Below are 26,869 nucleotides of genomic sequence, written 5' to 3'. Positions count from 1 at the left end.
AGTGTGTGATGACAGTGGGCTCTTCGTGCATGAGTTTTTTTTGTAGTTGTTCTTAATTTCCGCTTTCTTCGGTTCATCATTTGAGTTCCAAACTTTCATCTTGATAAGCATCTTCAAGATGCTTATCCCTGAAAATTATCTTTGTTTGGCCTTGCGTATGATGTAGTAATTGCTTATCTTCTGAGCCTTGTGCAAAACACCTTTATTGGTTAGGTGACAAGCGTGTGTTGAGCTGTTAAATGAATGGAGAAGACACATCCTGTCTCAGAAGAGAGGGAAACTCGCCAGCGCACTGAGAGCAGTGCTTACATTCATCTCGGTGTTATCACTGTACTGAGCATGTGTTGAGCTCAACTTCTTGAGCACAAATAACTTAGATTAGATGAAGTACCATCTCCTTATTTGCTTCTCCTTGGGAGATTTCAACAGATCCTTACTGTTCCTGTCAGCGCTCCAACCTGAGGTAGGACTCTTCCTAACCTAGAGGTTGCACAAACCTCTAGAACTGGATGCTGCAGATGTGCAGAAAATTTCTCCTGTTTCCTACGTCTGGCCCTCTGTGGAGTCCTGGTCAGTCTTTGACCTTTCTCCGTCTGGTGCAGCTGTCTTTTGAAACAGAGGACACAAGTGTATCCTGAAAAGCTGCTGGAGGTATATTTGGCATTGCTGTCCTCAGCTGAACCCCAGCCTTCAGTCCACAGAAGCTGGGACTGGACTGACTGTTGTGCGTATACCCCAGAAGTGATTCCTGCTTTTCTCTCTCTTGTGCTGCCTAGGCGCTTTAGTTAGCATTTGGGATACCAAAAACGTCTCTTTTTGTTGAAGTTTTGCCAGCGGTAATTCTACTGCTAGTACAGCTGTCTCTGGTTTGTTTTTTTTTTTTCTTCCCCCCCCCCCCCCCCCATCTTGATGACCGGTGTTTTGTCCCAGAAGAAACTGGCTGGATCTCTTTGCAATGTCAGGCTGAGCTGCGTCGTGGTCTGATACAGGTTTTTACAATGAGCCTTCCCCTGCCTACTTCCCCCACGCTCATTTATGGTGTTGTCTTCATGCCAGCCAGTTCCCTTGCTTTCTTCCCCCTCGCCTCCCCTAGCAGCTTTTAGATATTCAGAGTTCCTTTCTAGAGTTTGACATAATCTTTTAGTGGATGCACTGCTTCTGAGAAGAATAGGCAGGCTGTTTCAGAGACTTTGTTCGCCAGTTTACTGTACTGGTTGAGGAAAGTCCTCATACTCCTTTGTGTTTGTGTCTGTTCATTTGTATCTTGCTAACTGCTAAGCACTCTGCTGTTTGAGTCTACTCAATGCAAGGACTGACTGAGTCTTCCACAAAGGATCCAGGACAGCTCAGGTGGCTACCTGTGTTCTGTTCTGAAGTCTTATTTCATGCCCTGGTGAAAAACTATTTTCTTGACTTTCAATACAAAAAAAAAAAAAAAAAAAAAAAGGCAGCTATCACCTTGGAGTGTATTGGTGTTCATAGATCAAATGGCACAAGTTGTTTTTTTTTTTTTTTTATACTGTGATCAAGAAGACTCATTGCCCAGTTCTGGTGTTGCAGAAACAATTACTAATCAGGGTTCCTTTTAGCCTCTTTGGGAAGGGACCTCAGGACCTTGTTTCAACTCCCTTATTTGCTGATGCGGGAGTGGGAGATGTCTAATAATCCCTTCCTGTAGAGTGCTTTAAAGCACTCTGAGGTAAGTGAGATCCAATTTAATAGCTTCTAGATCGTTTAGCCATGTAAATCTATCTTGTAGATTTTCAGTTTGTTCTGGTAAATCACTCGTCCTGTGTGGAACTCAGTACTGTGTGTGTTGTACTACTTGCAGTTGCTGAAAGTGGCTTCTGTCCATCTCTGTCCCGACTTGTCCATCTCTGTCCCGACTTGTCCATCTGTTTTCTGTTCCTCGTCGCTATCTCAGCAGTCTGAAATGACCCAGGTCTCAGTGAGCACATTCAGATAGCTCATTTACCTACTTAACTATTTTTAAATCATAGTTTCGGCATAATTTTGTGGATTGGGGGATGTTAACTATGTGAGTTACTGCTAGTTAATCTGAGAGGTAAGGTATGCATGTATGGGGAAAAAAAAAAGGGGGGGGGTTGGGGGTTAGTTCCTCCCCCCCGCCCCCGTTAATCAAAGTATATGTGACTTATGCAGGATGAATTTGAAGCTGAAAAAAAGGCATCGCTACATGACAAGGAGCAGATGTTGATTCAAGAGAGGGAGAAGGCACAGGCTGCTCACCAAAAGGAGCAGGAGATGTTATCAGCCCAGCTGCAGGAAAAAGCAACAATAATTATCCAGGTGCGTGGAAAATATTTTAAACCTCGATTTTAAATGCACTGTTGTGGTTGTATTTTAGGACAGTGCTCTCATCTTTCTCAAGATGTACGTGGAGGGACTGTGTGTATAATTCTTGTGATTGCTAGTTTTCAAGGTGTAATGTCTGATGGGCTCTGTCTCTTAGTTGGAGTGCTATGGCAGTAACATGGCAGTTGAAACTGGGTATCAGCTTGAAAACTGGTCTTCAGCCACTTCTCAGGGAGATTAACACTGCTTTATAAGAGAAGGCTGGATGTTTGCCTCTGTTGCCTGTGTATTGATGCCATCTGTATCTATCACATATTTTTGTCAAGCAAATAGTGCTCTAGTAGCTGTTGTTAGACCAACTGACCTATAGCTTGGAGGAAGTAAGACAGGCAAATGGAAAGTTTGGATTCAGAAGTGGCAATGATAATATTCGTTTGCCAAACAAAACAAAACTTTTATGCCTCCTGTAGAGAAAATATCTAAGTTGAATCTAGGTTACCCAGAAAGCTTTAGAGAGAGAGGAACAGCTTGAAAAAGGTATCTGTTTTAATTAGGAAGTTGAGAAATGTCAAGTTATTTTTCAACGATTAAAATAATAGCTTTGAGTTATCAAAATAGAAGATAAAATGAAATAAAACATTCGTGTCTTCTCTCACAATTCAGGAAGCTCTGACCAAAATGTAAAATTGGTATATTAGACTGTTCTGTTAGGCCTTTATATTTAGTGGGATAACTGGGAGTAACACTAAGAATTTCCCCTGCTGGAAGAAATACATGATTGTTTCTTGCTCTTCATGCAGGACTTGGTGAAGGGTGAGAAAGTTGGCACGGGAGTAGAATGCTTTTCTTTCCTTGCAGTTTCCTCCCAAATAGATATTTTGACTAATTTGTTGGCTTACTTATGAGACACAGTTTCTAACAAAATAGTACTGATTTGTTTGGCAGCAAAATCCGGGGCTTAGGGGTGGGTATATACATACATATATGTATTTATATATATATATATTTTATTTTTTAATGGGATGGGGGTGTCATCTGAACATATAAATATGAGGAGGAGAGAAGACATTTTTCTAGAAACTTGTTTTCAGGCAGAGCTTATAAAGCAAAGAAGAAAGTTAGCTGGTACTGATGATACTGGATCAGGTTGCTGTTCAGGTTTGTGTGCTACAGTGTCAAAATTTATGCTAGGACATTGCTTTGTGTCTTTGAGGCATAACAATGAAAGCAAACTAAGAGCAAACTAAGGTATGATGCAAAGTTTTTTGCAAGCTTTTTGCATTGCTTGTATGGACTGAGTCTGAATGCAAGTGAGGCAGCTCCCTGAAGCAAAATCAACATCAGAAAAGGAGAACTAAAGAAATAACCATTCATTTTTAGTCTTTCTGCTGTCCTTCATTTCTAGTACTTGTAGAAGCAAACTTGCGTAACAGCAGACAACGATTGTGTGAATATATACGAAGTGATGAAGGGTAAGATCATTGGGTGAAGTTTGTTTAGGCAGAAAGATCGACTTTGTTGCATTGTTACTGTATTTTCCACAGCTGGAAAAGAAAGTGGAGTCTTTAAACCATGAAATAGAGGAGACCAACTCTGAACTGGAGACACTGCTTCAGCGGCGGGACAGAGAAAACCAAGAAGGAGGGAATTTGGTAGCCATGTTGAGATCTGATATTGAGCAGTCCAAGGATGAAAGGTTTGTACATCTTGGGTTACGTAATGCTTAGTGGTTGGTTTTTTGTTTGTTTGTTTGCTCACTTTTCATAAAGAAATCAATAACTAGGCAAAATTAACCCAGCTCAAATTAATAGTGTAGGATGATGATATATTGTTTTTATTTGCAAGTTTTTTTGAGTTTGGGGTTTTTTTTTTTTTAATTACCAACCTATCTTGACATGGAGAGCAAGATTTTTATTTTTTTTTTTTTCCCCCTCCTTCTTTTTTTTTCTTGTGGTCTGATGGAGACTTCGGTGTTTTGGAGTTTCCACTGTCTATAATCTTGGAACAAGCTAGGAAATGGAGAAAGCCTCTTGGTCACAGAAACCTTTCAGTGCAATGTGGATTGGTTTGGTATGTCGTTGGAATGTGTGGGTTAGAGAAGCTGTCATGCTGAATAAACTTCTAGAAGAATTCCCTCTCTCACCTTTAAGAAACTGGCTTACTGTTTTTCTTAAAACTAAAATGTTTTCATAAATATGATTTTTGTTGTCTGCTCTGCCAGAACACCCCTAGTTATTTTGATGTCACAGATACTATAGTAGTAGACGTGTTCTCCCTACTGGTGCTTCCACAGATGTGGAAGCCTGAGATGCTTGTGACTGCGGTATGATCTCTCCATCTACCTGTGGAGAAGACAAAGGTTTTTTGCTGAGCCTGCTCTGTGAAAATGGCCTTGGTTTTTTGTGAGTCATCTGAATCATCTTCACTGATAACCGTCAAACTATGGCAAGATATCCATTTTAGACTGTCAGTTTTTCCATAGGTTCAAAGTGTCTTTTAAATCAAGGGCATGCAATTTTTGAAGTGTTGGATATATGCTTTTGTTCTAGGAAAAAACTGCAGGAATCTTATCAGCATGTTTTGAAATTGCTTATGGAGTTGGTGAAGGCCACAATAGCTATTGAGGACCTTATCTGTAGCAAGATTGGTCTTTGCCTTGATGACAGTGTGGCTTCTGGAGATTCTAGGGAAAGTCCCAGTATTATGGAAGAAATGGGATTCATGCAGTATTTCAAAGCCAAAGAAAAGCATCACCTAGAAAAAGGTGAGTACAAATCTGCGTAACCAGATGTAGTCAATTCATGTTTGTGAAAAACGCCTTTTCATTTCCTTTTATATGGATGAGGTTCAGAAAGGGGATATCTCTTGTTGCAGTGTTCTCTGTGTCTCTTTCAAAGTTGCTCCACACTTAAGATAGTGTCTATCAGTGTTCTTTCATTTTAATTCTTTGAATAGTGCAACTACTAAAACGTTGCTGGAAAAGGCTGCATGGATTATAGGGCAGGAAAGATGAATTTGGTGAATGCAGAGTTTCAGGCCCTGATGGTATAGCACAATATTTCCAAACGTTGTGGAAGACTGTCTTGATTTTTCAACATTGAGTTATTGATGTGTACAAGTTTTCACCTTGTAATACATCTTCAGGACCAACCGATGTCACTGTCTGATGTCAGTTGTTATCTGAGTGGCCAGTTCTGTGTCATTTTTCTGTGTTTCTAAATAGCTTGCTTGTTTTCAGTAGATGAGCTGCTTGATGAAACTCTGACAGAACACAACCAGCTGTCTCCAGTGACTGACGAGGGGTCTGAGTTGAGCCAATACTTATGTGAAAGTGTTTTTGCAAAGCCAGAATTGGCATGTGAAAATGAAGAAATGATACTGAAAATTGGTCATCGTTTGCGCACTGCAGTGGAGAGACTTCTGGAACTGGTTACAGAATCAACTAAACAAGTAAAATTTTTTAATGTGTATAGATGTATAATTATACTGAAAATGCGAAAGCTGTTTTAAGGCTTGTGTATTTAGCATCCTGTAGGATTGTCTACTAAAAAGAAACAGATTTTTGTCTGAGTACATGACAAGTTATCAGTATAGGGAGGCACGTGCATCCTCTGCTTCTTACGATGAAGGTTTTGCCCTTATTTCATCATTTCTTATAAATGAGACTTTAACGACTTTTTTTTTCTTCTCGCAGATCCTGTAGGAAGGCTATAAGTTGGTTTCCTTAAGTAGATTTAAACTAGGATTTTAGATGCATTTGGTAACTTCAGGAGACCAAGAGTTAGTGTTTTTGAGGGGTTTTTATTGCACTTCACATCAATGCTTCTTCAACATTGATAAGCAGGTTCAAGAAAACTCAGTCCCATGTTAAAATGTTTTGGGAATATGTAGATAGCAGCAAGCAAACATCCTTGTAATTATATACTGTTTAACTGTGATAAAAGGAGCTGGACTCAATATCACAAAAGAATTTGAGTATTTCCATACTGAGTTTTGCAGTGTCTAGACATTCAGCTTTGGGAAGAGAAGTTGTAAATCTGAGGTAGATGTCTGAGTACTGTATACATTTAGAGGGTTGAGTTTAGTGCTACAGTAATTAGTTTGTTGAGTAAGGAAGCCCCTAATTTAAGAGAAAATGTGAAGGGAAGGAATATATCTAAAATTCATCTTCTCATCAGGTATTTTGTGCAAGCCAGAGATAAGCATCGTGTGAAATGTATACTCACCATCTTAAAAAAATCCCTCCTAGAAAGAGGTGCTTAAATTTGTACTTTGGGTATTGATGCTGGTTCCACTAGCATGTAGCTAACTTGTAGTTAAAGCACTTGCCCCAGCGTGGCAGATCTAGATTCTAGGTCACCTTCATCAGCTGCATTCAAGCATACTTTGCTTACATCTGTGAAACGTTCTATCCACCAGGATAAGCTAAATATAAACTAAAAGGGAATGGGGCTGCTCTATTCCTTTCCTTTGAACTTGAGACACTGCACGTAGGAATGCAAGATACATAGTCTCAGAGAACTGGTGCCATACCTTGGAAACCTGATGATGTATTGGCTTCACTGTCTATTAGACGTGCCTGGGTCCCTTGAAGAATTTAAGTGTAAGGATGGTTTGAATTTCAAGTGTCTCAGGAAGTGTCAAGCCGAGCCGTTTAACCAACAGGGAGGTATCTCTTTTTATGCACAGTAAAGAAACTTATGTGCCTAAGGAAGATTTGTGGCAAAAATATGGGTATGTGAGTACAGGGAGTCACCAAAATGTCCAGGGGTTTTGGGCAAAGTCAATCTAGTACTAAAATGAAACTTCAAAACCTGGACCTTAATGCGTAAATGTTATAAAAAAATGAAGAAGGTTTTTGTTTAAATGTCTGTAGTATTATTACATTAGATGTTGCATCCAAGATCTGATGCTAGGGGAAGTTGTTTACTTTTAGCTGGAGAAAATGCATGAAAACCATGCGCAATTTGAAGAAGAATTCAGCCGCCGAAATCGGGAAACTGCCGACGTGGTTAGTCAGCACCAGGAGCTAATGGAGTGCCTTAGCGAGGAAAGTGAGGCCAAGAATCAGCTGGCACTAGAGCTTCATAAAGCAGAGGGTAAGAAAATGAAACCAATATAAAGAGATTTCAGTGTCATTTACTTACAGCTCATTCACCCAAATATCTATGATATGCTTTTTCTGCCTTTTGTTGTTGATTTGCCTGTCTGTAATCACTTTCTGCATTTCAGATTGCTAAGTTACTTGAAGCATGGGTCTTCTCTTGCAAATCTACTACTTAATTCTCTTCATGCATTTCCCTGGGGCAAGCGTGATAGTGCTTAGTTGTATACTTATACCATTGACTGCGTGTGAAAAATACCATAATTTTTAAAACAGTGGTTTGCATTCCTGCATGTCTAAACATGGGAGCTTGGATTATTGAAAAGAAGATGTACTCCAGGTGTTAAATCAGCCCACCTGTCTGACCTTGGAAGGGTTCAGCATGAACTAGAGCAACGTTTGATGGTAGTGCAGGCATAAAGAGATTCTGTAAGAAGAGATAAAAAGGCTGAGGCTGTTGATCTCGACGCTATCACAGACTGCATATCGTCAGTCTAATTCCCCCTTGTGAAGATTATGACTTGAGGTCTTTGCCTTTATGTAGGAGAATCTTTGAGGGTTTCCGTGTCCTTCAAGTTGAGCTTTTCTCCCTAATCATAGCATCTGCTTTCCATTCCTCTTCTCAGTCATACTCCTTTAGGCTTATTAAGTCTTTCCAAAATCCTGTTTCCTTCCTTTCTGTGAATCATTCCTGGATTTCTTGGGCTCTGAATCTAACATTTGATCTTACTTTCTGGAGATTCTGTTTCTTCAAACCTCAGCCCCCAGCAGAGGATGTGTCAGGCTGTCCTATGTTGTGAGGTGATCCTAGGCCATCAAAGCTTAACAATCCTCATACACATTCTACATGTTTGGAGACATTTTGTGACGTGGCAGCCTCATAAAATCTCTTAGGATACGTTAACTGGTACATTTTACTCCTTAAGATACTTTAAAAAGCCTAGCTACAGTGTAAATTTAAGTCATCTTGCACTTCTTCCTTTCTATGTCGCCTTCCATTGTTTGCAAAAAATTGTTTACTCATGTTTTCAAGCTGCTTTTTTCCGATAGATGGGTTTGTCTATTGCTTTATTTGCATTCTGACTTGGGATTTTAGGCATTATCGAAGGCTATGTTGCAGAAAAAGCTGCATTGGAAGAGGCCTTGAATCTGAAAGAGGAATCTGAACGTCGCCTTGTTGTGGAGCTGGAGAATATGCGTGAACGCTTCCAGGAGCTAACCCAGGAGCAAGCAATTCTTGGTGAGGAGTGGGTATGACACTATCAGTGGAAAACAAAATTGTCTCCAGTCAGGGCACACCGCAGTGTGTTTCTGTAACGTATCAGTCTTTGGTTTGATGACCTAGTGAGCAGCTCAGTCTGGTACAGAGGTTAGCAGGGTCTTCCTGTAAAAGCAGAAAATAAAGCAGCTGGTTCTTTGCTTATAAGACGATAGTACTGTTAGTGAAGAGTACTGCTGTAGTCTTATGCTTCGTTAGAAATGGAAAGTGTCTGAGAAAATAAGAGGCATGTATTAACTACAGGTAGTTAGTTGCAACAGATAATTAGCACCTAGTTAGTAACTGAAATGCTGGTTATTTGACACTGTAGTCAAAGAGAAGAGTTGGAGCTTCAGGGCTTTTGACTGCTTCCAGGACTATGGAGGTAGGTTAATAATGACAGAAGAAATAAAATACTCCTGGAGGATTATTTGAATTATGAAAAAGTTGTGGTGATGCTGTGTACTTAGTTTCATACATAAGCTTTTCCCCTGCTCCCCAGCCTTGTCCTGTCAAAACACACACATGATCAGTAAGGGTGACCATGGAAAGATTTTAATGATTAAGCTCAAAGTCTATTTAGGTTTTTAAAGGAAAGTATGTGGGTTGAAAAAGCTGAATGAGGTAGTGTTGTTGGAGGGGATAAGGTGAAGCAAGTATCTTAAACTTTTATATAAAGGGTGACTCACTGTAAGCCACAGCCAGCCACTGAAATACCAAATCAAACTCAGATAAGTAGGCGCAAATAGGCAATCTACATAACTCCTTCCCCGACTCCATTACTCCTTCAGCCCCACAGAGTATGTGATATGATGTAAGCTAACTACAGGGAGCTTGTGTAGGGAAGTGGAGTAGGATAGGGGGGAACTCTTCAACATACTGGATGGAGTCTAATAACACTCAATGAGTGGAAGTTGGTACTGTGATAACTCACACGGCAAATGAAGGAGCACACATTTTAACAGTGACAGCAGTGATTTAATAAAGACCCTGAAGAATCTCAGTGTGATGTAGCTGGCTTACACGTAAGATATTTTTTTGATTCACAGAAGAAAATTCAGAGATGTTATGTGACTTGCACTATGCAGGAACTCGAGACTAGGTTATGCTGGTTCTTAATGATGAATCAATCTGTGAATCCTTTAGATAGCATTATATAGTTTTGACTTCTTGAATTTGCAGCCTTAAGGTCATTCTAGTACTTCTATAAGTGAATTTCTCTCTATCATCTTCCAGTAGAAACTTTACCATTTGGGATCGCTGCCTTTCCGTTTCTGCTAATGCCAACATTACGCTACCCTCAGCTATGTCACCACTATGTCACCACAATGCCACCTTCAGCTATGTTGCATAGATCTTTACTGCCTGAGCAAACTACTTAACAGGTAGTTGTACATAGTGCATGCTTAGGTCAGAAATAAAGAGAGCAAGAAACCGTTTTCTAGTGAATTTCTTCATTGTTGGTAGTAGAGGAATGTAAAGACTTGTCGTGGTTTAACCCCAGCCGGCAGCTAAGCACCACGCAGCCGCTCGCCCACTGCCCCCCCACCCCTGGGATGGGGGAGAGAATCAGGAAAAAAAACTCCTGAGTTGAGATAAAGACAGTTTAATAGGACAGAAAGGAATGAAAAACAATGAGAATGATAATAATAATAATATGACAATAGCAATACTAAAAGAATTAAACTATACAAAGCAAGTGGTGCACAATGCAATTGCTCACCACTCGTTGACTGATGCCCAGTTAGTTCCCGAGCCGCGATCCCCCTCCCAGTTAACTCCCCCCAGTTTATATACTGGGCATGATGTCATATGGTATGGAATATCCTTTGGCCAGTTTGGGTCAGCTCTCCTGGCTGTGTCCCCTCCCAACTCTTGTGCCCCTCCAGCCTTCTTGCAGGCTGGGCATGAGAAGCTGAAAAATCCTTGACTTAGTATAAACACTACTTAGCAACAACTGAAAACATCAGTGTGTTATCAACATTATTTTCCTACTAAATCCAAAACACAGCACTATCCCAGCTACTAGGAAGAAAATTAACTCTGTCCTAGCCGAAACCAGGACAAGACTCTAGGTTTCAAGGTATGGACCCAAATTCTATAGGAGGGGTGTGTCGTCTGGACACAGTCTATATGTTGCAATTATCTGTTCACTTCTCAGGAGTCTCTGTTGTAGACTCCTGCCTGACTTTCAGCCCTACTGTATCATTCCTCTGCAACTCTTGTCTGCCTCTCGCCTCTCCCCCACCTCATCTTTTCTTCTCTTCACCTTGCTGCTCTTCACCTCTCTTCTGACTCTTGACTTTCCCATTGTCCTGCTCTTGTGGGCAACCATCCTTCTGTGTTCTTCCTTTTGGCTCTGCACTCGACCTTTCAAATATAGTGCAATCAAAGTACTCATGTTGTACATAGAGTGGTTTGGGTTAGAAGGAACCTTTAAAGGTCATCTAGTCCAACCCTCCTGCAATGAGTGGAACATCTTCAACAAGAATAGAATAGAATATTTTCAGTTGGAAGGGACCTACAACAATCGTCTAGTCCAACTGCCTGACAACTTTTGGTCAGCCCTGAAGTTAAAGCATGCTGTTAAGGGCATTGTCCAAACACCTCTTAAACACTGACAGGCTTGGGGCATCGACCACCTCTCTAGGAAGCCTGTTCCAGGGTTTGACCACCCTTTCGCTAAAGAAATGCTTCCTACTGTCCAGTCTAAACCTCCCCTGGCGCAGCTTTGAACCATTCCCACACGTCCTATCACTGGATACCAGGCAGAAGAAACCAGCACCTCCCTCTCCATGTCCCCTCCTCAGGAAGCTGTAGAGAGCAATGAGGTTGCCCATGAGCCTCCTTCTCTCCAAACTAGACAAACGCGGAGTCCTCAGCCACTCCTCATAGGACATGCCCTCCAGCCCTGTCACCAGCAACTAGATCAGGTTGCTCAGAGCCCTGTCCAACCTGACCTTGAATGTTTCCAGCGATGAGGCATCTACCACCTCTCTGGGCAGCCTGTTCCAGTGTTTCACCACCCTCATCGTAAAAAATTTCTTCCTTAGAAAGTCTAGTCTGAATCTACCCTCTTTGGTTTAAAACCATTACCCCTTGTCCTATTGCTATAGGCCCTACTAAAAAGTATAGTACCTGTGTTAGTTGTGTCCATCTCTGACCTCTCATAGGGCATCTTAATAATATCTTATTATTATTCTCTTAAGAGAATAATTAATTTTCTCTGAAGAGAAAATTGAATGGTGGTCTCGCACAGATTGTCCTGGCTGACAGAGCCTACACTCGTTTGCCGCAGTAAGCAGAGGAAGCGGCGGGGGAAAACCTCTCTTCCTCCGGGGAAAGACAGCAGAACGTAAACAGATTCAGGGGCTGTAACTGAAACTAAATGCATGTTGTGCTTGCTTTACAGCAGTGATTATGGCATCGAGTAATATATTCCACAGGAAACGCAAAATCATTCCATGATATTGTTGAACACAAGTACATCTGTGTGTCATGGAAATGTATGACAGATTACAGAGTCTGTAAGTCTGTGCCAGTGAGTCCTGCTGGACTGAATCCTGCTTTGAATCCCCTATCAGGACCTAAAAGGGGGGTTTGAGGCATTAATTATTCCATCTCTGTGTGGGGAAAATTGTGAAAAGAGAATATTGATTGTCTTAGAAAATGCGTAAGTGACTAGCCAGGAATGTTGCAACAAACTTGCGTGGTTATAATGTAAAACTATTTCTATAGTAGCTCTAGTCCACTTACAGACATGGATCAACACATGTCATCAGGAGCTTTGTGTCCTAATAAAGATGAAGTGCATTTTTGCCGAATGAAAGGTAGGCACTATCTGTGTTACGTATGAATTTTTAGTGATTTAGAAGATGCAATGGATCACAATGTCCTATTCTTGTCTTGTACATGTCTGTGTGTTTTGATTTCTAGGAACACCTATTGCTAATGTAGCACAAAAAGAAGGTTCAGGTTTGTAATGAGTGTGGGTTTTTTCTGGTTTGTGTTGCTGTAACACTGAGTGAATGAATTGATAGTTTTGATTTTATTTTAACAAAGAGGAATAGTACTTCATAAATAGGCCCAACAAATTACTGGGATTATGAATATCTTGGCAAAAAAACGTTATGACTTCTATGATGCATCAGAAAGCAACTAAAACTAACAATATTCAATTCACTGATCAATATTTAAAGGAAAAAAAAGTTTTGCTGCCGTTAGGCTTAAAATGCATTGTGCCATTATCTTTGTGTTTGCCAACTTAATTTTTCTTTTGAGGGGATGGAGTGGGTTGTAAGCTTGCTGTGAGCTTCCAATGATACACAGTGAGCTGTCAAAATGATTAAATTAATTTAAAGGGGGGAAAAAAGAAAAATTCTTGAGGCGATGTAAAATGGAGAGCTAAAAAAAAAATACAGCAAGAGCTGAAGGAAGTCTAAGGGAGACTAGAGAAATGAATGGATAGGTAGATCAGAAAAAAGAAGGGGAGAGCAGAATGGTAAGGAAGGCTAGTTATGGGAGGAAAGATGAAACCAAAAACAAGCAAGAAAGATCCATAGAGTTTTACACTGACTTTGGAAGTCTAATGCTGAAGTAAAATTTGTAGGTGCCAAATTGAAAGAGGCACCTTCCCCCCCCCCCCAAACTAATGTGTACATACTTAACTCCTGAGTAGCAAACATTTAGATCTGATAAATTCATAGCTGCCATGATTATGGTTTGTGGTCTACTCAAAATAAAATTATCTTACCACATTTTTAGATTAATTTTATTTATATACACATATGTATTTGTAGATGTGTTCTTTTGCATATTCACTGTCTCTTGTTTCTAGACTTTTTTCTTTTCCCCCAGAGGGTGAAAACCAAGTCCCTCAGGTGAATTAAAAAGAATTATCTAGGTGAATTCTTGTTAGAGTTAAAAAGCTGCACTGGGCTGTCTTGCCCGTCACTATATCTTTATTCCTTCTGTCCATTCAGATCTCCCTCAAACGCTATTTTTATTTAACATATTTTTGGTAACCACCTCACTGTCCTGAAATTTGCTGCTGCCCGCTCAGTGAGAGGGAACGTCTAACCTAGCTGGTTAGAGTGTATTTGGGGATTGACATTCTCCCGGTAGCTGCAGTCCAGCTCTTGCCAGCAGCTCATTAGAACTTGAACAGTTGCATTTGCCGCAAGTGCTGAGCCCTAAAATTCATCCCCTTTCTCCCACCCCAGCCATCTGTAGTACTCTTCCTCTGGTTTGGCATTGTTCGTGGTATGTGGAAAATATGATAAATAAAAATCATATTGTTTGGAGTTGATTGACATGGCTTATTCCTTGAAAAGTTGATGCCTCCTCCCTTTTTTGATGTGGAGTACTAATGTGAGTAGAATGGCCTCGCTAATAAAATGCACTTAGAATGGAGCTTGGCATTTGCTAATGACGATCGTGGGAGCGGGGAGGAGTGTGCCGGGGCGTTACCAAAGCAGAATTGCATGATTTGAATTAGCATTAATAAGAGAGCAGGTTTGTCCCTACAAAGAAACAAATCTGTGATCTGATGATCTATTCACGTTGCTTGAAATTATATTTATACACTTGGGGAACATGCGCTTAAAAAAAAAAGTTAAAAAATTGCTCAAACAGATTACACTTACTGAGATTGCCAAAAGTTGATACCTGCTTTCTATGAAACATTTTCAATTCCACGTAAAATCTGTTAGCCTCATTACTTTTTTCTGTTAACTTGCGTTTCTGTCTGAGGAGGTGACTATGACTGTTTATTTCAGTTTTATATCTAATCAGTATTTTGTTCCTCAGAAAGCAATAGTGTTCCTTTTGAAGCTAAAAAGAAGCCATCAACTCGTTAATGACCGTGTTTCTTAGCATATAGAAGGAAAAATTCCAGTGCTTGTTTTCACAGAAGTGTCAGTTCTTTTCTCAGGGGGTCAGTCTACATACGTGCCCTTCCCGTGGGTGCACATATATCTGTACACGCTATACCTTGCCCTCCTGTCTGCACCATCTGTAAGCAAATACAGTAGAGTGCTATTTTATTCCCATCTCCTGCCTGGCAAAACACAGCACTTGGTAAAAGATATTCTCTGTTGTGCAGCTATGGTTGGGATTCAGTCTCCTAATGGAATTCAGACTGAATGGAATTCAAAAGCTGTCGTCAGCTTTTTTCTGCCATGTTGCATCTCGTGGTGGTAGGAGGCTATTACAGCTCCAAGTGGGTTGTGAGAGAAATTGCTTTGGGGGAGACTCTTCATTTACCTGCATGTATTCTGCCAGAGCCTGAGTTACATCCACAGCTCAATGAACATTTGATTAGGAAACTTGGAGCTTAGTTCGTGTGGTTATTTAGCACTGTGCTAGAAAAAGTAGGGAGCGTGGCACAGTGATTACACAGTTGCTGTTACTATGTAGGCATCTGAGATACTGCTCTTGGTAGTCGTGAGTTCGCAAAATTAGTGCTTGGAGTGAAACGTAGTTGGAATGTAGCTGTGGATTATCACTCAAATGTAGAAATTACTTACCAGGACTAGAGCTTTTTGAGATACGTAGTCTGTGTGTATATCTCCAGCAGTTCCTCAAAGTCCTTTATTAATCCTGCAGTTTGTATTTATCAGCCTATAGCAAACTTAAAATGGCAGAAGCAGCCCAGTGCCAGCGTACCCGTGTGTAAGGGAGGGCAGGGCTCTTAACACATTGTCTAGAGTGACTGCAAAACAAAATGGTTTTTTTCCTTCAGCTCGTGCGTGTCATGCTCTCACATTGGTAATGTACGTCTGTGCTACGCCCATCGAAGAATTCAAGTGACTGATAAGCAATTTTGTGTCCATTTCATTTGATTTCAAAAGCTACCATGAGTGCTTAGCAAATCTGACAAACGGTTCAAGAATCTGGTACGGTTCCATACCTGCTCAGTTTTCTTTTGCTCAATTAACCTCTTGGTTTTATCTTGCATATTTTAATGTTGTCTTAATGCAGAGAAAGTGTAGTTGCTACAGTAAGAGACTGGAGTGACTAAATCATGGAATCACAGGGTTGCTGTGGAAAGTGTCTAGAAATTTAATTAAATACCTGTGGATAGTGAAGCACTAGAAAAGATGTTGTAAGGAGGCTGTGTTATCACTTTTGTTTTCGAAGTTTTGTAACAGCAACTTAAAAAGATGTTAGGTCAGAAATGTGGATTGAGTTGATCATGCTTGGAAAAGGGAATTGTCGCATTCTGGGAACTGGGCTGGATGACCAGTTAAGGTCCTTGTGGAATCATAGATTCACCTTTTTCTCTATGGCTGACAACATTTAAGATGAATAATGGAACATCTGAGAAGTAAAATAATGAGCTTTTGCAGGACCTTGCTTTAAATACTAAATAGATGGACTTCTATTTTTGTGTTCGGGTTATTTAGCTATATTCACGTTAAAATAGTTTGGCTCCAAGTGCCTTCACAGTAGAGTCTCAGTTCAGGTCTCCTAAACAGTGTATTCAGTGCATCCAACTAATTGACAATGCAGTTTTTAGGTATAAATTAGCTCTTGATAACTTAAATAATCTTGAGCTATGTATGTTTTCATAGTTGTGGTATTTCTTTTGCAGTCTGCATAGGGCAGGTATGTGCCATCTTTTTCCCAGGTATTTCTTCCCTTTGTAGCCTCAGAACTGGACTGATTTTCTGTAAGTGTGATTTTTTTCTCTGGATTTTAATCCCCGCTCAGGTTCAGGAAAAGATTAGCTTGCTTTCTCATAGCAGCTAGCTTCAGGGTAGGGCTGGGCACCGGTGGCCACTGAAAAGATGGACTGGGTGCTAACTCGACAGTGTAGACGTCGGCAGTAGTATCCAGCATGGCACGAGGCAGAGGAGTAATTGAGAGGCTGACCTGAGACTGGATGTTGGAGGTCTAAGGAGGATCTCGGCATGACAGTTTGGAGGAATTGAGAATTCGGTATTGGATGGCTTGATTGGGAAGAGATTTGAAGTGAGGTGGGAAGTTGGGATGGAAGGGGTGGCAAGGATTTAGGATAGAATAGTGAAGGATGGGGCAGTTGGAAGGATGGGTATGAGAGACTAGGTGGCTGAAAGTGGGGTGTGGGACTTAAACTTAGGGATGGAGCACATCTGGAATGGATTGAATTTGGAGGATTGAGGATCTGGTGTGGTTTGGAAAGAGCCTTTGGGACAGGAGGAGTGTGGAACTGGGGTTGAGAGGGCAAGGACCTAAGGATGGAATATGAAGGACTCTTGGTCAGATGAGATGGGGTGCTCTGGAATTGTGAGGTCTCCAGGGGTGAAGGTGAAAGCTTTCTGTGTGCCCAGAATATCTCCAACCAGGATTCACTTTGGATTTGAGAACAGATGCCCACATCCTCCTTTACTACATCGTACAGTAGTCTTAACGGAGATGGCTGTCAGAGACACAATGGGCAGTCAAGTATCGCGCTTGCTTTTGTGTCTCTTATAGACCGTCTCGGGAGACTTTTTAATTTGGCTTTGATGCTGTCCAAAGTACCTGAATTTAATCTCATCTTAAACGCCATTTGATTTTTGTACCCTGCACTGACAACTTTGTTGTTATTTTTGTGTTCTTGTTCAGGTCTCCTCAAGGAAGTAGAATTTTTAGCAAAGGAGAAATTAGAGCTTCAATGTCAGGCAGAAAAAGACCATTCCAACTTACGCTCTCAAATGAAAGTTTTGGAGGTGGAATGGAAGAACAGCTGCATAGTAATCAAGACCTGGCTACACAGTTATTGGAGGTTGCTGAATTAAAACAGCAAATTCAAGTTCTTGAAAAACAGCTTAAAAACCAGCGGCAATTCATGGATGTAAGCAAGCTTGGTACCACATTTCCATGGTTTTGGAGGTGATAAATAATACTCCTAGTTTGTGATTGAGACTTGGAAGATGGTTCCTAAAATGGGATATTTTCCGTTTTGTTTGAAATTAAGACCTTGGTATTCTAGTCTTGTAAAAGACTAGACTATTTTTTTTTTAAATTTAAAAAAAGGTAGTTTTTAAATTCCCATTCTGTAGTATTACAGGATGATGTTTTCCTTTTTGTTAATTGCTAATTGTAGTTTGTATGTGCATTGGAGTCAAAAAGGTTTTTTTGTCTTTCCTTCTAATTTTAGCTATGCTTTCAGGACTACTAAAAGGGGTTAATTATTTTTAAGTGAGCATAGTTTCTTCACCACAAAAAGAAACCCCAGATTTTTCTTGTACTCAATATTTTAATGAAATGAAAAGTGTCTTTAAAAAGGTTTTCATTATCTCTGGCTGGGTTTACAGGAACAAGCTATAGAAAGGGAACACGAACGTGATGATTTTCAGCAGGAAATTCAGAAACTGGAAGAACAGTTAAAACTTTCAGCAAAATCGCAGACTTCAGGAGAGCCCAGAGAGTATAGGGTGAGTAAAATCACACTTAGTGGCCAAAGGAGTTTGTTTACTACAATTAAATACCAAAACCTGTATTGTCTTGGGGGGCTGGCTCTTGAGAGACTTTTTTTTTTTCCTCTGTTGTCACCCAGTGAGCGGATTTTCCCCCAGCTGACTGGACTACATTTAGGCAGTGAGAGTGTACTTGCGTTATTGCTTATGGAGATGGAAAGAAATGTTGGATGTGCATTACAGTGAAGTTTCACAGCCTATGAGTCTGGTTTAAATTAACTGAGGAGGGCAACAATACAGACACTCTGCTCTACAGAGCGCACCTGAGGGATGACTTCTGGGTTCTAAACGTGTTTAATTTTTCCAGCTATACCAGTTGTAATAAGAGATGTTCTTCGTCTGCATGTCATGTCCTGTTTAAATTTATAAATCAGTCCTTTTTTCCCGTGTTCATTTGTGTGATGCTTGGTTTCAAAGGTTAACTTTTGCTTTTTGTTTTTGTTTTTTCCCCCACATAAATGAACATTATACAGAACCATGAATTGATTCTACAGGTATGGAAAACAGCATGAACATCTCTTTAACTTTTTCTTTCCTTTTCCTTTCAATTCCTTCTACTAATTAGATCTGCTTTGGCTTTTTTTTCTGTTCTTGATATGTCAAGGCCACTTCAGCTTGACTTGGAGATAAGGATACATGTTTTAGGGTGGCAGAACTCTTAGGGGAGTGAGGAACCGCTTTCAATGTAATTTCCTGTACATAAGTGCTTCATTCTCCTGGCTTATTGTTCAGATATATTACAGGCAGTCACTTACTGTAAAAGAGCTTTTTGGCTTAAAGGAGAAGTTGAGGTTTGGAGTATGAAACAAAGATAATGGAATTACGATGATGCACTGTGCCTTAGCCTTCAGCTTTTGTTTGTGGCTCTGCTCTTAACAAAACTTCAATGTATATACTACTACACTACATTAAGTGTGTATACACTTAACTTCATTTCCTTTTTATTCATTTATGTATGTTTATGAAATTGTGTACCTCGGTGTTAGAGAAGCAAATCTTATAGGAACAACTGAATCTTTGATAGAGTGAGTCTTCCATGCTGGAGGGCACCTGATTGTCACTTGCCTTCTGTAACCTCTGATAGGATTCATTAGGCTTCTTAAGAAGTAGAGTGATTACGTATCGTTCTGCGTCAGTCTCAGCTTCTCATTTGCATGAGTGCCATTATCTGGCGTTAAGATTTTCTGAGTGCATCACACACATAGCCTACACGTTATTTACACTGTTGGCAAAGATCAGATAATCTTCAAGGTCTTTTTCCAACCTAAACGATTCTATGATTCTGTGACTTGTTGAAGACCTGTTTGTCCCCAGAGGGTATACCTCTGTTGCTGTCTTGGGCATACAGAATCATAAAGGATATATGTCAGGTTATTCAAAAGATGTCAAACTGCTAAGACCACAGCTTGCTTTCTATCCAAGATGTTAGGTGGATGACAGTTAGTTACTAGTGTGCTTGTGGCTTAATAAAGAGGAATATCTGAAAGAATTAAGACTAGCTGCTGTAACTTTGCAACCTCTCTCAGAAAGGATTAAAACTTAATTGGAGAAAGGCACACAAGGAGGGTAACTAAGCAAGTGACATTTGTGGGTAGGGTGAGGTATGCACACAATCTGTGCCAAAATAAAATGTCAGGGTTTAGACAGTTCTTGTGCAGTTGTTTAATGCAGCTGTAATGTTGGTAATTGCTTAACTCACTCCGAAACAAATCAGTTCACTTGAACTTCTAATTTCTGCATGTGGGAGTTATAACAAGTTCATAGTTGTTCTCTAGGCTCAAGGTGTATGTGAGTGGGATTATTTTGTGAAACGAGTGCTGACTGGTACTGGGAGCTACCATCTGAGAGCATGCCACGAGGGTGAAGGTTGTGAAAGCGCTTTCTTAACACCACGTTGCCAGAAAGCTAGCGCTGCCATCCTGTAGCTAAAAAACACGCTTTTCATGTGTAAAGTGCCATAGTTTCTGGGATTCTGATGCCAAAATTTTATAGCATTAGAAAGTATTAGACTTCTAAAAGATTTTTTTTTTCTGTACCAGAAAGCTTTACTGTAAGGCCTGTGTTATGCTTAGTTGATTAATTGCTGATAAGATGAGAAGGGAATAAGATATATACATAATTAAGGAAATGTATATGTGCCTGTAAGCAGTTGAAAATGTAATGTTAATCACTTTTGGTATTCTTAACTTAGTCTGCGACGCTTTCCATGCTAATTAATTTGACTAAATTAACTCCATTCTTCTGTATTTTGCTGGAGGGTGTTTTTCTGCTTTAGTAGTATCTGTGCAATACTTTGAAGATGTAAAGTTCTATATTAATACAAAGAATTTTTATTTTATAATATTGAAGTGGAATTTGCATAAATTTAGACACTTATTGGTGAGCAAAGCATTTATTTTGTAAAATCTCTTCTTCCTTGCTCATTGCTATTGACCAATTATTTCTCCTTTAGAAGGTTTCCCATTGCTTTCCTATCTGAGCTTGCTTTCAATATGCTTAATGACTTTATCACTTCTGACGTAGTCTGTCTGTCACACTTGGTTCTCTCCTGCCTCTGTTACCCACCAAAGCTCCTAGCCCTGCCTTCACGTTAGGGATGAATGAGTGACCGTTTTCCTGCAGCTCTGTGCATGATTGGATCTCAGTGAGCTCAAATGCAAAATTGTTATCCTCTTCGTATTTAAGCGATTTTTGGAAAAAGAGTACCTGTTCTATGTTGACTACTGTGAATCTTTCTGATTTGCAGGTATTGAATATGTTACATTGCATATTTATCTTTCAATTCTTGGTATCTTCCTTTAAACTCTAATTCCTTGAAGTAATGAGACAGGGTTCTGAGGTTACAGAAATACATCTAATGCTATTAGTAATAATTCATGTGATCTTGGGGGTTTTTTAATCTTAAACAAACAAACAAACAAAAAAACCCCAACAAAATCCCCCCCCACACCACAAGGCCCCTTTTGATGACTGCTGGGCCTTGAGAATATGCCTTCATCCAGTACTTTATGAGAATACTCCAAATATTGAGAGAGAAGTAATCAAATGTGTATTTAAGAGCTGCTGCATTTGGAAAACAAGATTTCAGAAAGTTACTTTTTCATCCTTTCTGTCGACATCTAGTTTTACTTTCATCTGGGATTTTAGCACTAGTTTAGTCCATAGTAAAACTCCATCTGCTTTGCCATGAAATTACACTTGCTTCCAATTGGAAGTTGTTATATTGCCTGATTATCTGTATGATGTGACTTCTGTATAGGTAGAATCTTTGCAAGCAGAAATAAAAGAGAAGATGGATGATTACAATAAGCTGTTATTAGAAAAGAAGCAAAAACACCAAGAAATTACAGCTCGTGATAAAGAGATAGAAAAACTGGTGGCACAGATACGAGAACTGGAGCACAGCGGTACTGAAGTCTCAAAGACTGTACACTACTTGGAACAACAACTGCAAAAAATGAAGAAAGTGGAAACTGAATTAAAACAAGTAATTTTTAAATACTTATTTAAATGGGAGTGGCATTATGCAGACAGTGTCTTCATGGGGGATATGAATGACGCTGTTACAGTGTTGTCTGAGACTATCCCTGGCATGTAGTGGTGAGTTAAACTGTTGTATTAATGGCAGATATCACAGCCACAGTTTTAAACAAACTCTGCTGTTACGAACTATAAGCCTACTTACTGTAGAGACTGCTTTTTGACAGTTGTCATGTTTGCATGGATCAGAGCTGCTCTTTTGCTTCTCTGGAAGTTCCTGAGAAGATAGTGTTACTGAATATTAAACATCGTGGGTCTTCATTAAGTAACTATGTTTAAAATCATATTATCTTAATTGGTAGCTCTTCTTGCTCTGTGTCTTTGGAGCCAGATCTGTTTGCCATACTCCGAAATTCTTAGTGCTTTGTTACTACTGCAGATTTGATTACAGCTTAGCATTAAGAATTACATTCCATTTAGCAAAAGTATTTGTCTTTTACCAAACATCCGAGTAACCTCTTCTACCTTCTTGACCTAAATGTTTCAGTCTCCTCACAGCAATTTTCCTTGGTTAACTATTGTTGGTGTGTCTGTCAAGTTTGAAGATTTGAGATTGGCATGATCTAAACTGAATTTATTAGTTTAATTGCTAATTCTGCAAATATTTTGCTTCTATTATTTTCATTTTAAAAATACTGAACAAAATATTTTTTTCTTTTAGCTTCAACTAATGTGATATGGACTAGCCAGTTGTAGTTTATTAGGTACTATTATTCCCATCTATTTGGCACTTGTGAGATTGTCTCTGGAGAACTGCTTGGTTTTAGACTCCCATGTATAAGAAAGACATTGGCGTACTGGAGCAAGTCTAGCAAAGGACCGTCAAGATGGTCAGGGGGCCGGAGCAAATAATTTTTGAGGGGAGGCTGAGAGAACAGGGGTCGTTTAGCTTTGCGGAGATCTTATTGTTGCCTACAACCACATAGTATGAGGTGATAGAGAAGAGGGAGTCAGACTTGGACGTGCACAGTGAAAGGATGAGAAGATATGAGCATAAACTGCAACAAGGGAAATTCCAATTAAATGGTAGGGGGAAATGGTCATACTGGGGGCAGCCAAATTTTGAAACAGGGGCTCAGAGTGGCAGTGGTGTCTCTGACTTGGAGATGTTTGGAATTCGGCTGGCCAAGGCCTTGAGCAGAGCCAAGTTGGTTCTGCTTTGAGTCAGAGGTTGGACCAGAGAGCTCTAGAGACCCTTCCCAGCTTAAGCTATTCTGTTATTTTATGCAAACATACAAAAGCCGTGCCCACTAGCTTTCTGTTTGGCTTGCCCTGGAGTGGATGGAGACTGTGATACTGTTGCTGGCAAGTTGGTCTTGTCTCTGAAATCTTAGCTTTCTGTTAAGCAGGCTTTCTTTATCCATGCGAATTCAAAATATTCTTTTAGCTGTCTGAATGTCTCAGTAAATTGGTCTATCTTAAAAATCCTAAATAAGCCAAATTCAGACTCATGTTTTTGTTTTTTTCTTTTTTTCCAAGAAACTAATTAATCGGCTTTAAACAAGATTCTACTATTCAATTTGCCAACTGTAGGCATTGTAATAGCTTGTCTTGAAGCAATTTCGTGCAGTAAATAAGTGCCAACGGAGCTGTAAGAATGATTGCATGTCACGAAATTTTTCTGTAAAAATACACTTGATATGAATGGCAATTATAGATTTTTATTGTCCCCCAAATTCCAACACACGAAACATGTAGGTATCGCAGATAATGGAGACTAGTGCTAATAAGAAACAGGTCTGGAAAGAGTGATTTTGAATATGGAACGGTATCTTTTTGTGAAGAATACTGACTAAACTCACAGCTAGCAGCTCCTTTTATCCTGCTGTCATGTGCATGGAGCAGGTCTTTGTTTTTTCCTGGTCCAGTTCCTTTCAGTTGTTCAGGTTGTTGGTATGTAACATTGACACTTCTGGTTAGGGTTGTGCTGGGAGGATTGCTCATCCTTTTGCTTGAGGTCTTGAATATGGGGCTCATTTAGGGAGTCTGCTATCCTATGGATTTTGGTATCGGTGAAAAAAGATACCACGTTAGACTGCATCTGCGTGGGTATCCAAAAGAAGGTTTTGCAGTGAAGGTGCATTACATAAAGCTCAGATTTTTTTGCCTGGGTTGCCACTTTTTTTTACTGGGTCAGTGTAGCAACCTCAGAACATAGCAACTGGAGAATGCTAGGAGAAACTTAACTTTTGTGTGCGGAGCCATACTGACACCGTGAGCTATGGCACAGTTGCAGCTCTGCTGTCCAGTGAATGCAGGAACATCTGAGGTAAGGCAGCCCAGTTCTGCAGGAATCTGGATTTGCGCATTGTTACTGGAGGTTTTTTGTCAGTGATCAAGATGGTGTGGGTAACATCTTATTTTTAGTTGATATAAACCAAAAAAAGCCTCTGTTGTTGCTTGGGTTTTGTTGTTATGTCTGCCCATTCATGTACAGCAGCAGGATGCCTGATAAGTTTCATGTGAGGTCAAGAAGAGTTTTCATTTTTCCCTTTGGGACAAACAAAAATATTTCTGTGATAGGTGCTTTCCTGCTGAAAAAAGTGCAGGTGATGCTTTCGTAATTATTACATTTGGTTTTTATCCTGCCAGTGATATTAGGTGTGAATGACACAGCTTTGTACCCTCGCTGGCTGTCTCCCCTACAATTTCCTCTTTCCTCTTGGGTGCTGTGGGTGCCTGTACTAACCCCAGAGCTGGTCAGAGAGCCAGGGACTGGCTGGGGGCTAGTGGGTGGAAATCAGATGGTCTATTTAGTATGGACATGAAGGTTTGGACAGCTGTTTTAAATACCTGTTCTTGGGTATGCTGTTTTGCTACTGCAATATGGCGTTAACTTTGTAATTTATTTTTTTTTTTTTAATTGATGCTTCTTTCATTTTAAGATCAGAAGATGCTATCCATGTACTCTGGGTCTTAGTTCTCTTTGATTAGAGAAAAGATGGTTAAATTTTACATAATTTTTTGGCAAATCATATGATGAGTCTAAAATAACCGTTCTGTTAGAGGTATGCATATTAAGCTATGGGCAGAATAGATGTTGAACAGCAGAGGCAGTTACTGCCTTAGGTTTCTTGTCCAGCTTTCCTTTATTGTATTAAGTACAGATATGTATGCTTGCTGTTTGGATGACTTCCTAAGTGAAGCTTTCCTCCTTGCACTGACCCAGCTCCTGAGAAAGACTGTGAGAGAAAGAGGACCAGAGGAAGTTTTTTAAATAAATAAATAAAACTATGATAGCTTGACAGACCACAAATCTGTCAAACAGTGCTGGTGCTTCACAGTCTGACTTAACGTGATGTATTTGTAGTAGGTTTTTGATCTACCCAAACTCTCCATCTCTTAAATTAAGTCTCCACCTCTTAAATTTAGCTTGGTAAATATATGGTATCATAATAAATTTGGAAATGGCTACAAGAACAAGATGTTTAGGTTCTTAAATATATAAAAAGCTGTGTAATTGAGAAAGTATAACACGTCACTGAATGCTAAATTTTCAGAAGTTGTTAAACTTGGGTTAGAAAAAATAAAGGGGTAAAAACTTGAGTGAACTAAAAACATTCAGTTGTTTTGAATTCCTATTTCTTTATAGGCCATTGGGATTATGTACTTTTCTTCTTGTACTGGGGTTTGTCAGGGATGATGTATTTTGGCAGGATTGTTCTGGTTAGGTGGGTATGTATATTGACAACAATTAATTCTAACATATTAAAAAAAAATTATTTTGCAGGATAAAGAGGCATTGCAACAGCAACAGTACAATAACCTGATTCAGATCTCTGCCCTACAGTCTAAACTGGATGAAGCGAGGCACAGGGTACCAGCAGACGGCAGTTCTGCCCCAGTGCTGAAGGAGCAGTTACAGGCAGAGCAGGAAGCACTTCAGACGAAAGAGAGAGAGGTAAGAGTTTTGGTAGGGCCCTGTAGACTTCGAGTCACTCATGTAATTGCAGAAACATTTTGTGCAAACTTGTAACTGGGAATTTAAGCCATTCGAAAACCCAATGACTAATGTTGTAGGAAATGTGCCTTCTTACCCAGTATTCTCTATATTTTGGTGTTAACTAACCTTCCTTTTTCTCGCTTTGTTCTGTTTTGTCATCCCCCTGTCCGTCCATCTCCCTTCCCACTGGAAACTCTCTTGTGATGATTCACATCAGCTTTGAGACTTGACTAATCAATATCTGTTGTAAACTGATTTTTCCTTTCCTTCCAAAGTTGAAGTGGAGCGGAAGGTAGATATATTTTTGTTTGACTTTCAGAGTGAGCAATAATTCCTTTAAGAACGGAAAGGACAATTACCCATCATGGTGTCATGACTTTCTCTATTTTGTGAGCCAGAGAATGTTAGCGATGGGTTCTTGTGCCAAGCTAAGCTGAAATGCAGTGTAACTGGTCACATTATTTAGAACTTCTGTTGGATTTACATGCACAGATACATTCACCACCCCCCCCCCCGCTGTATGTTTATGTAATAGTACATACATATCTGTAATATACAGACATACAGTCCAGTTTAGGATGTGCAAAGAAGAAAAACGTGGGTGATCCTCCAGCTAACTGTACACCATTGTTTCAAGAGCAGCAAGATAATAAAAAATAATTTCTCACAGATGGAAGTTCCGTGTCTCTTATGAAGTCTGACTTGAGGAGCCACTAAGCCTTTTTCATTCTCAAAGCCCCTGTACCTCGCTACCTATTAAGGCAAGAGATGATAAAAGCTGTGAGTGGCGAGATCACAGTGTTTCCAAATAGCTCTTTGCTCTCAAGCTTTCAAACAGCTACAAGCAGAGAAATGCGTAGCTATTGACTGTTTTACAGGTTGAAGGAGTCAATGCTCAGAACTTTTTTGATTGCTGTATTACTAGGATTAGCACTGCAGTGCTCATTTCTATCTTCTAGGAGGAGGAGAATGGTGATTAAGTTAACTGCTGGTGATTACATTAGATATCAAATGCTACCATGTCTCCTGTTATGTCAAATTACACCAGTGGTCAAGCCTTGATTGTTCAGAACATAGATTAGCATATTTTTATGAACAGTTAGATTTTTTTTTTTTTTTTAAAGAAAATGGAAAACCACCTTTGCAGTACTTTGGTTTCCTAGGTGAGGAGCTGGAACACTAGCTTCTGACTCTCTTTTTATGTCTCAAGTATTTTATTAAAGCAAATTGATTAGAGAGAGTTTAAATCATAGAATTTGTTGAAG

General features: G+C 39.8%; 1 protein-coding gene across 1 annotated transcript in view; it reads left to right on the top strand.

Moving 5' to 3' along the window:
• The window catches only part of PCNT (pericentrin), a 102,441-nt gene that overhangs the window by 38,455 nt on the left and 37,117 nt on the right, over positions 1-26,869 (top strand). The window contains 12 exon segments of the mRNA XM_050899943.1: positions 2,164-2,310; positions 3,861-4,012; positions 4,866-5,080; positions 5,540-5,766; positions 7,253-7,415; positions 8,517-8,660; positions 17,268-17,375; positions 17,378-17,496; positions 17,960-18,079; positions 18,595-18,615; positions 21,381-21,608; positions 25,392-25,562. Of these exon segments, the coding sequence (XP_050755900.1) occupies positions 2,164-2,310; positions 3,861-4,012; positions 4,866-5,080; positions 5,540-5,766; positions 7,253-7,415; positions 8,517-8,660; positions 17,268-17,375; positions 17,378-17,496; positions 17,960-18,079; positions 18,595-18,615; positions 21,381-21,608; positions 25,392-25,562 (1,815 nt within the window).

Source organism: Gymnogyps californianus, chromosome 7, assembly GCF_018139145.2.
Source record: "Gymnogyps californianus isolate 813 chromosome 7, ASM1813914v2, whole genome shotgun sequence".
NCBI lineage: Eukaryota > Metazoa > Chordata > Aves > Accipitriformes > Cathartidae > Gymnogyps > Gymnogyps californianus.
Note: the sequence above shows the minus strand (reverse complement) of the source record. Positions and strands in the feature narration are given on the sequence as shown.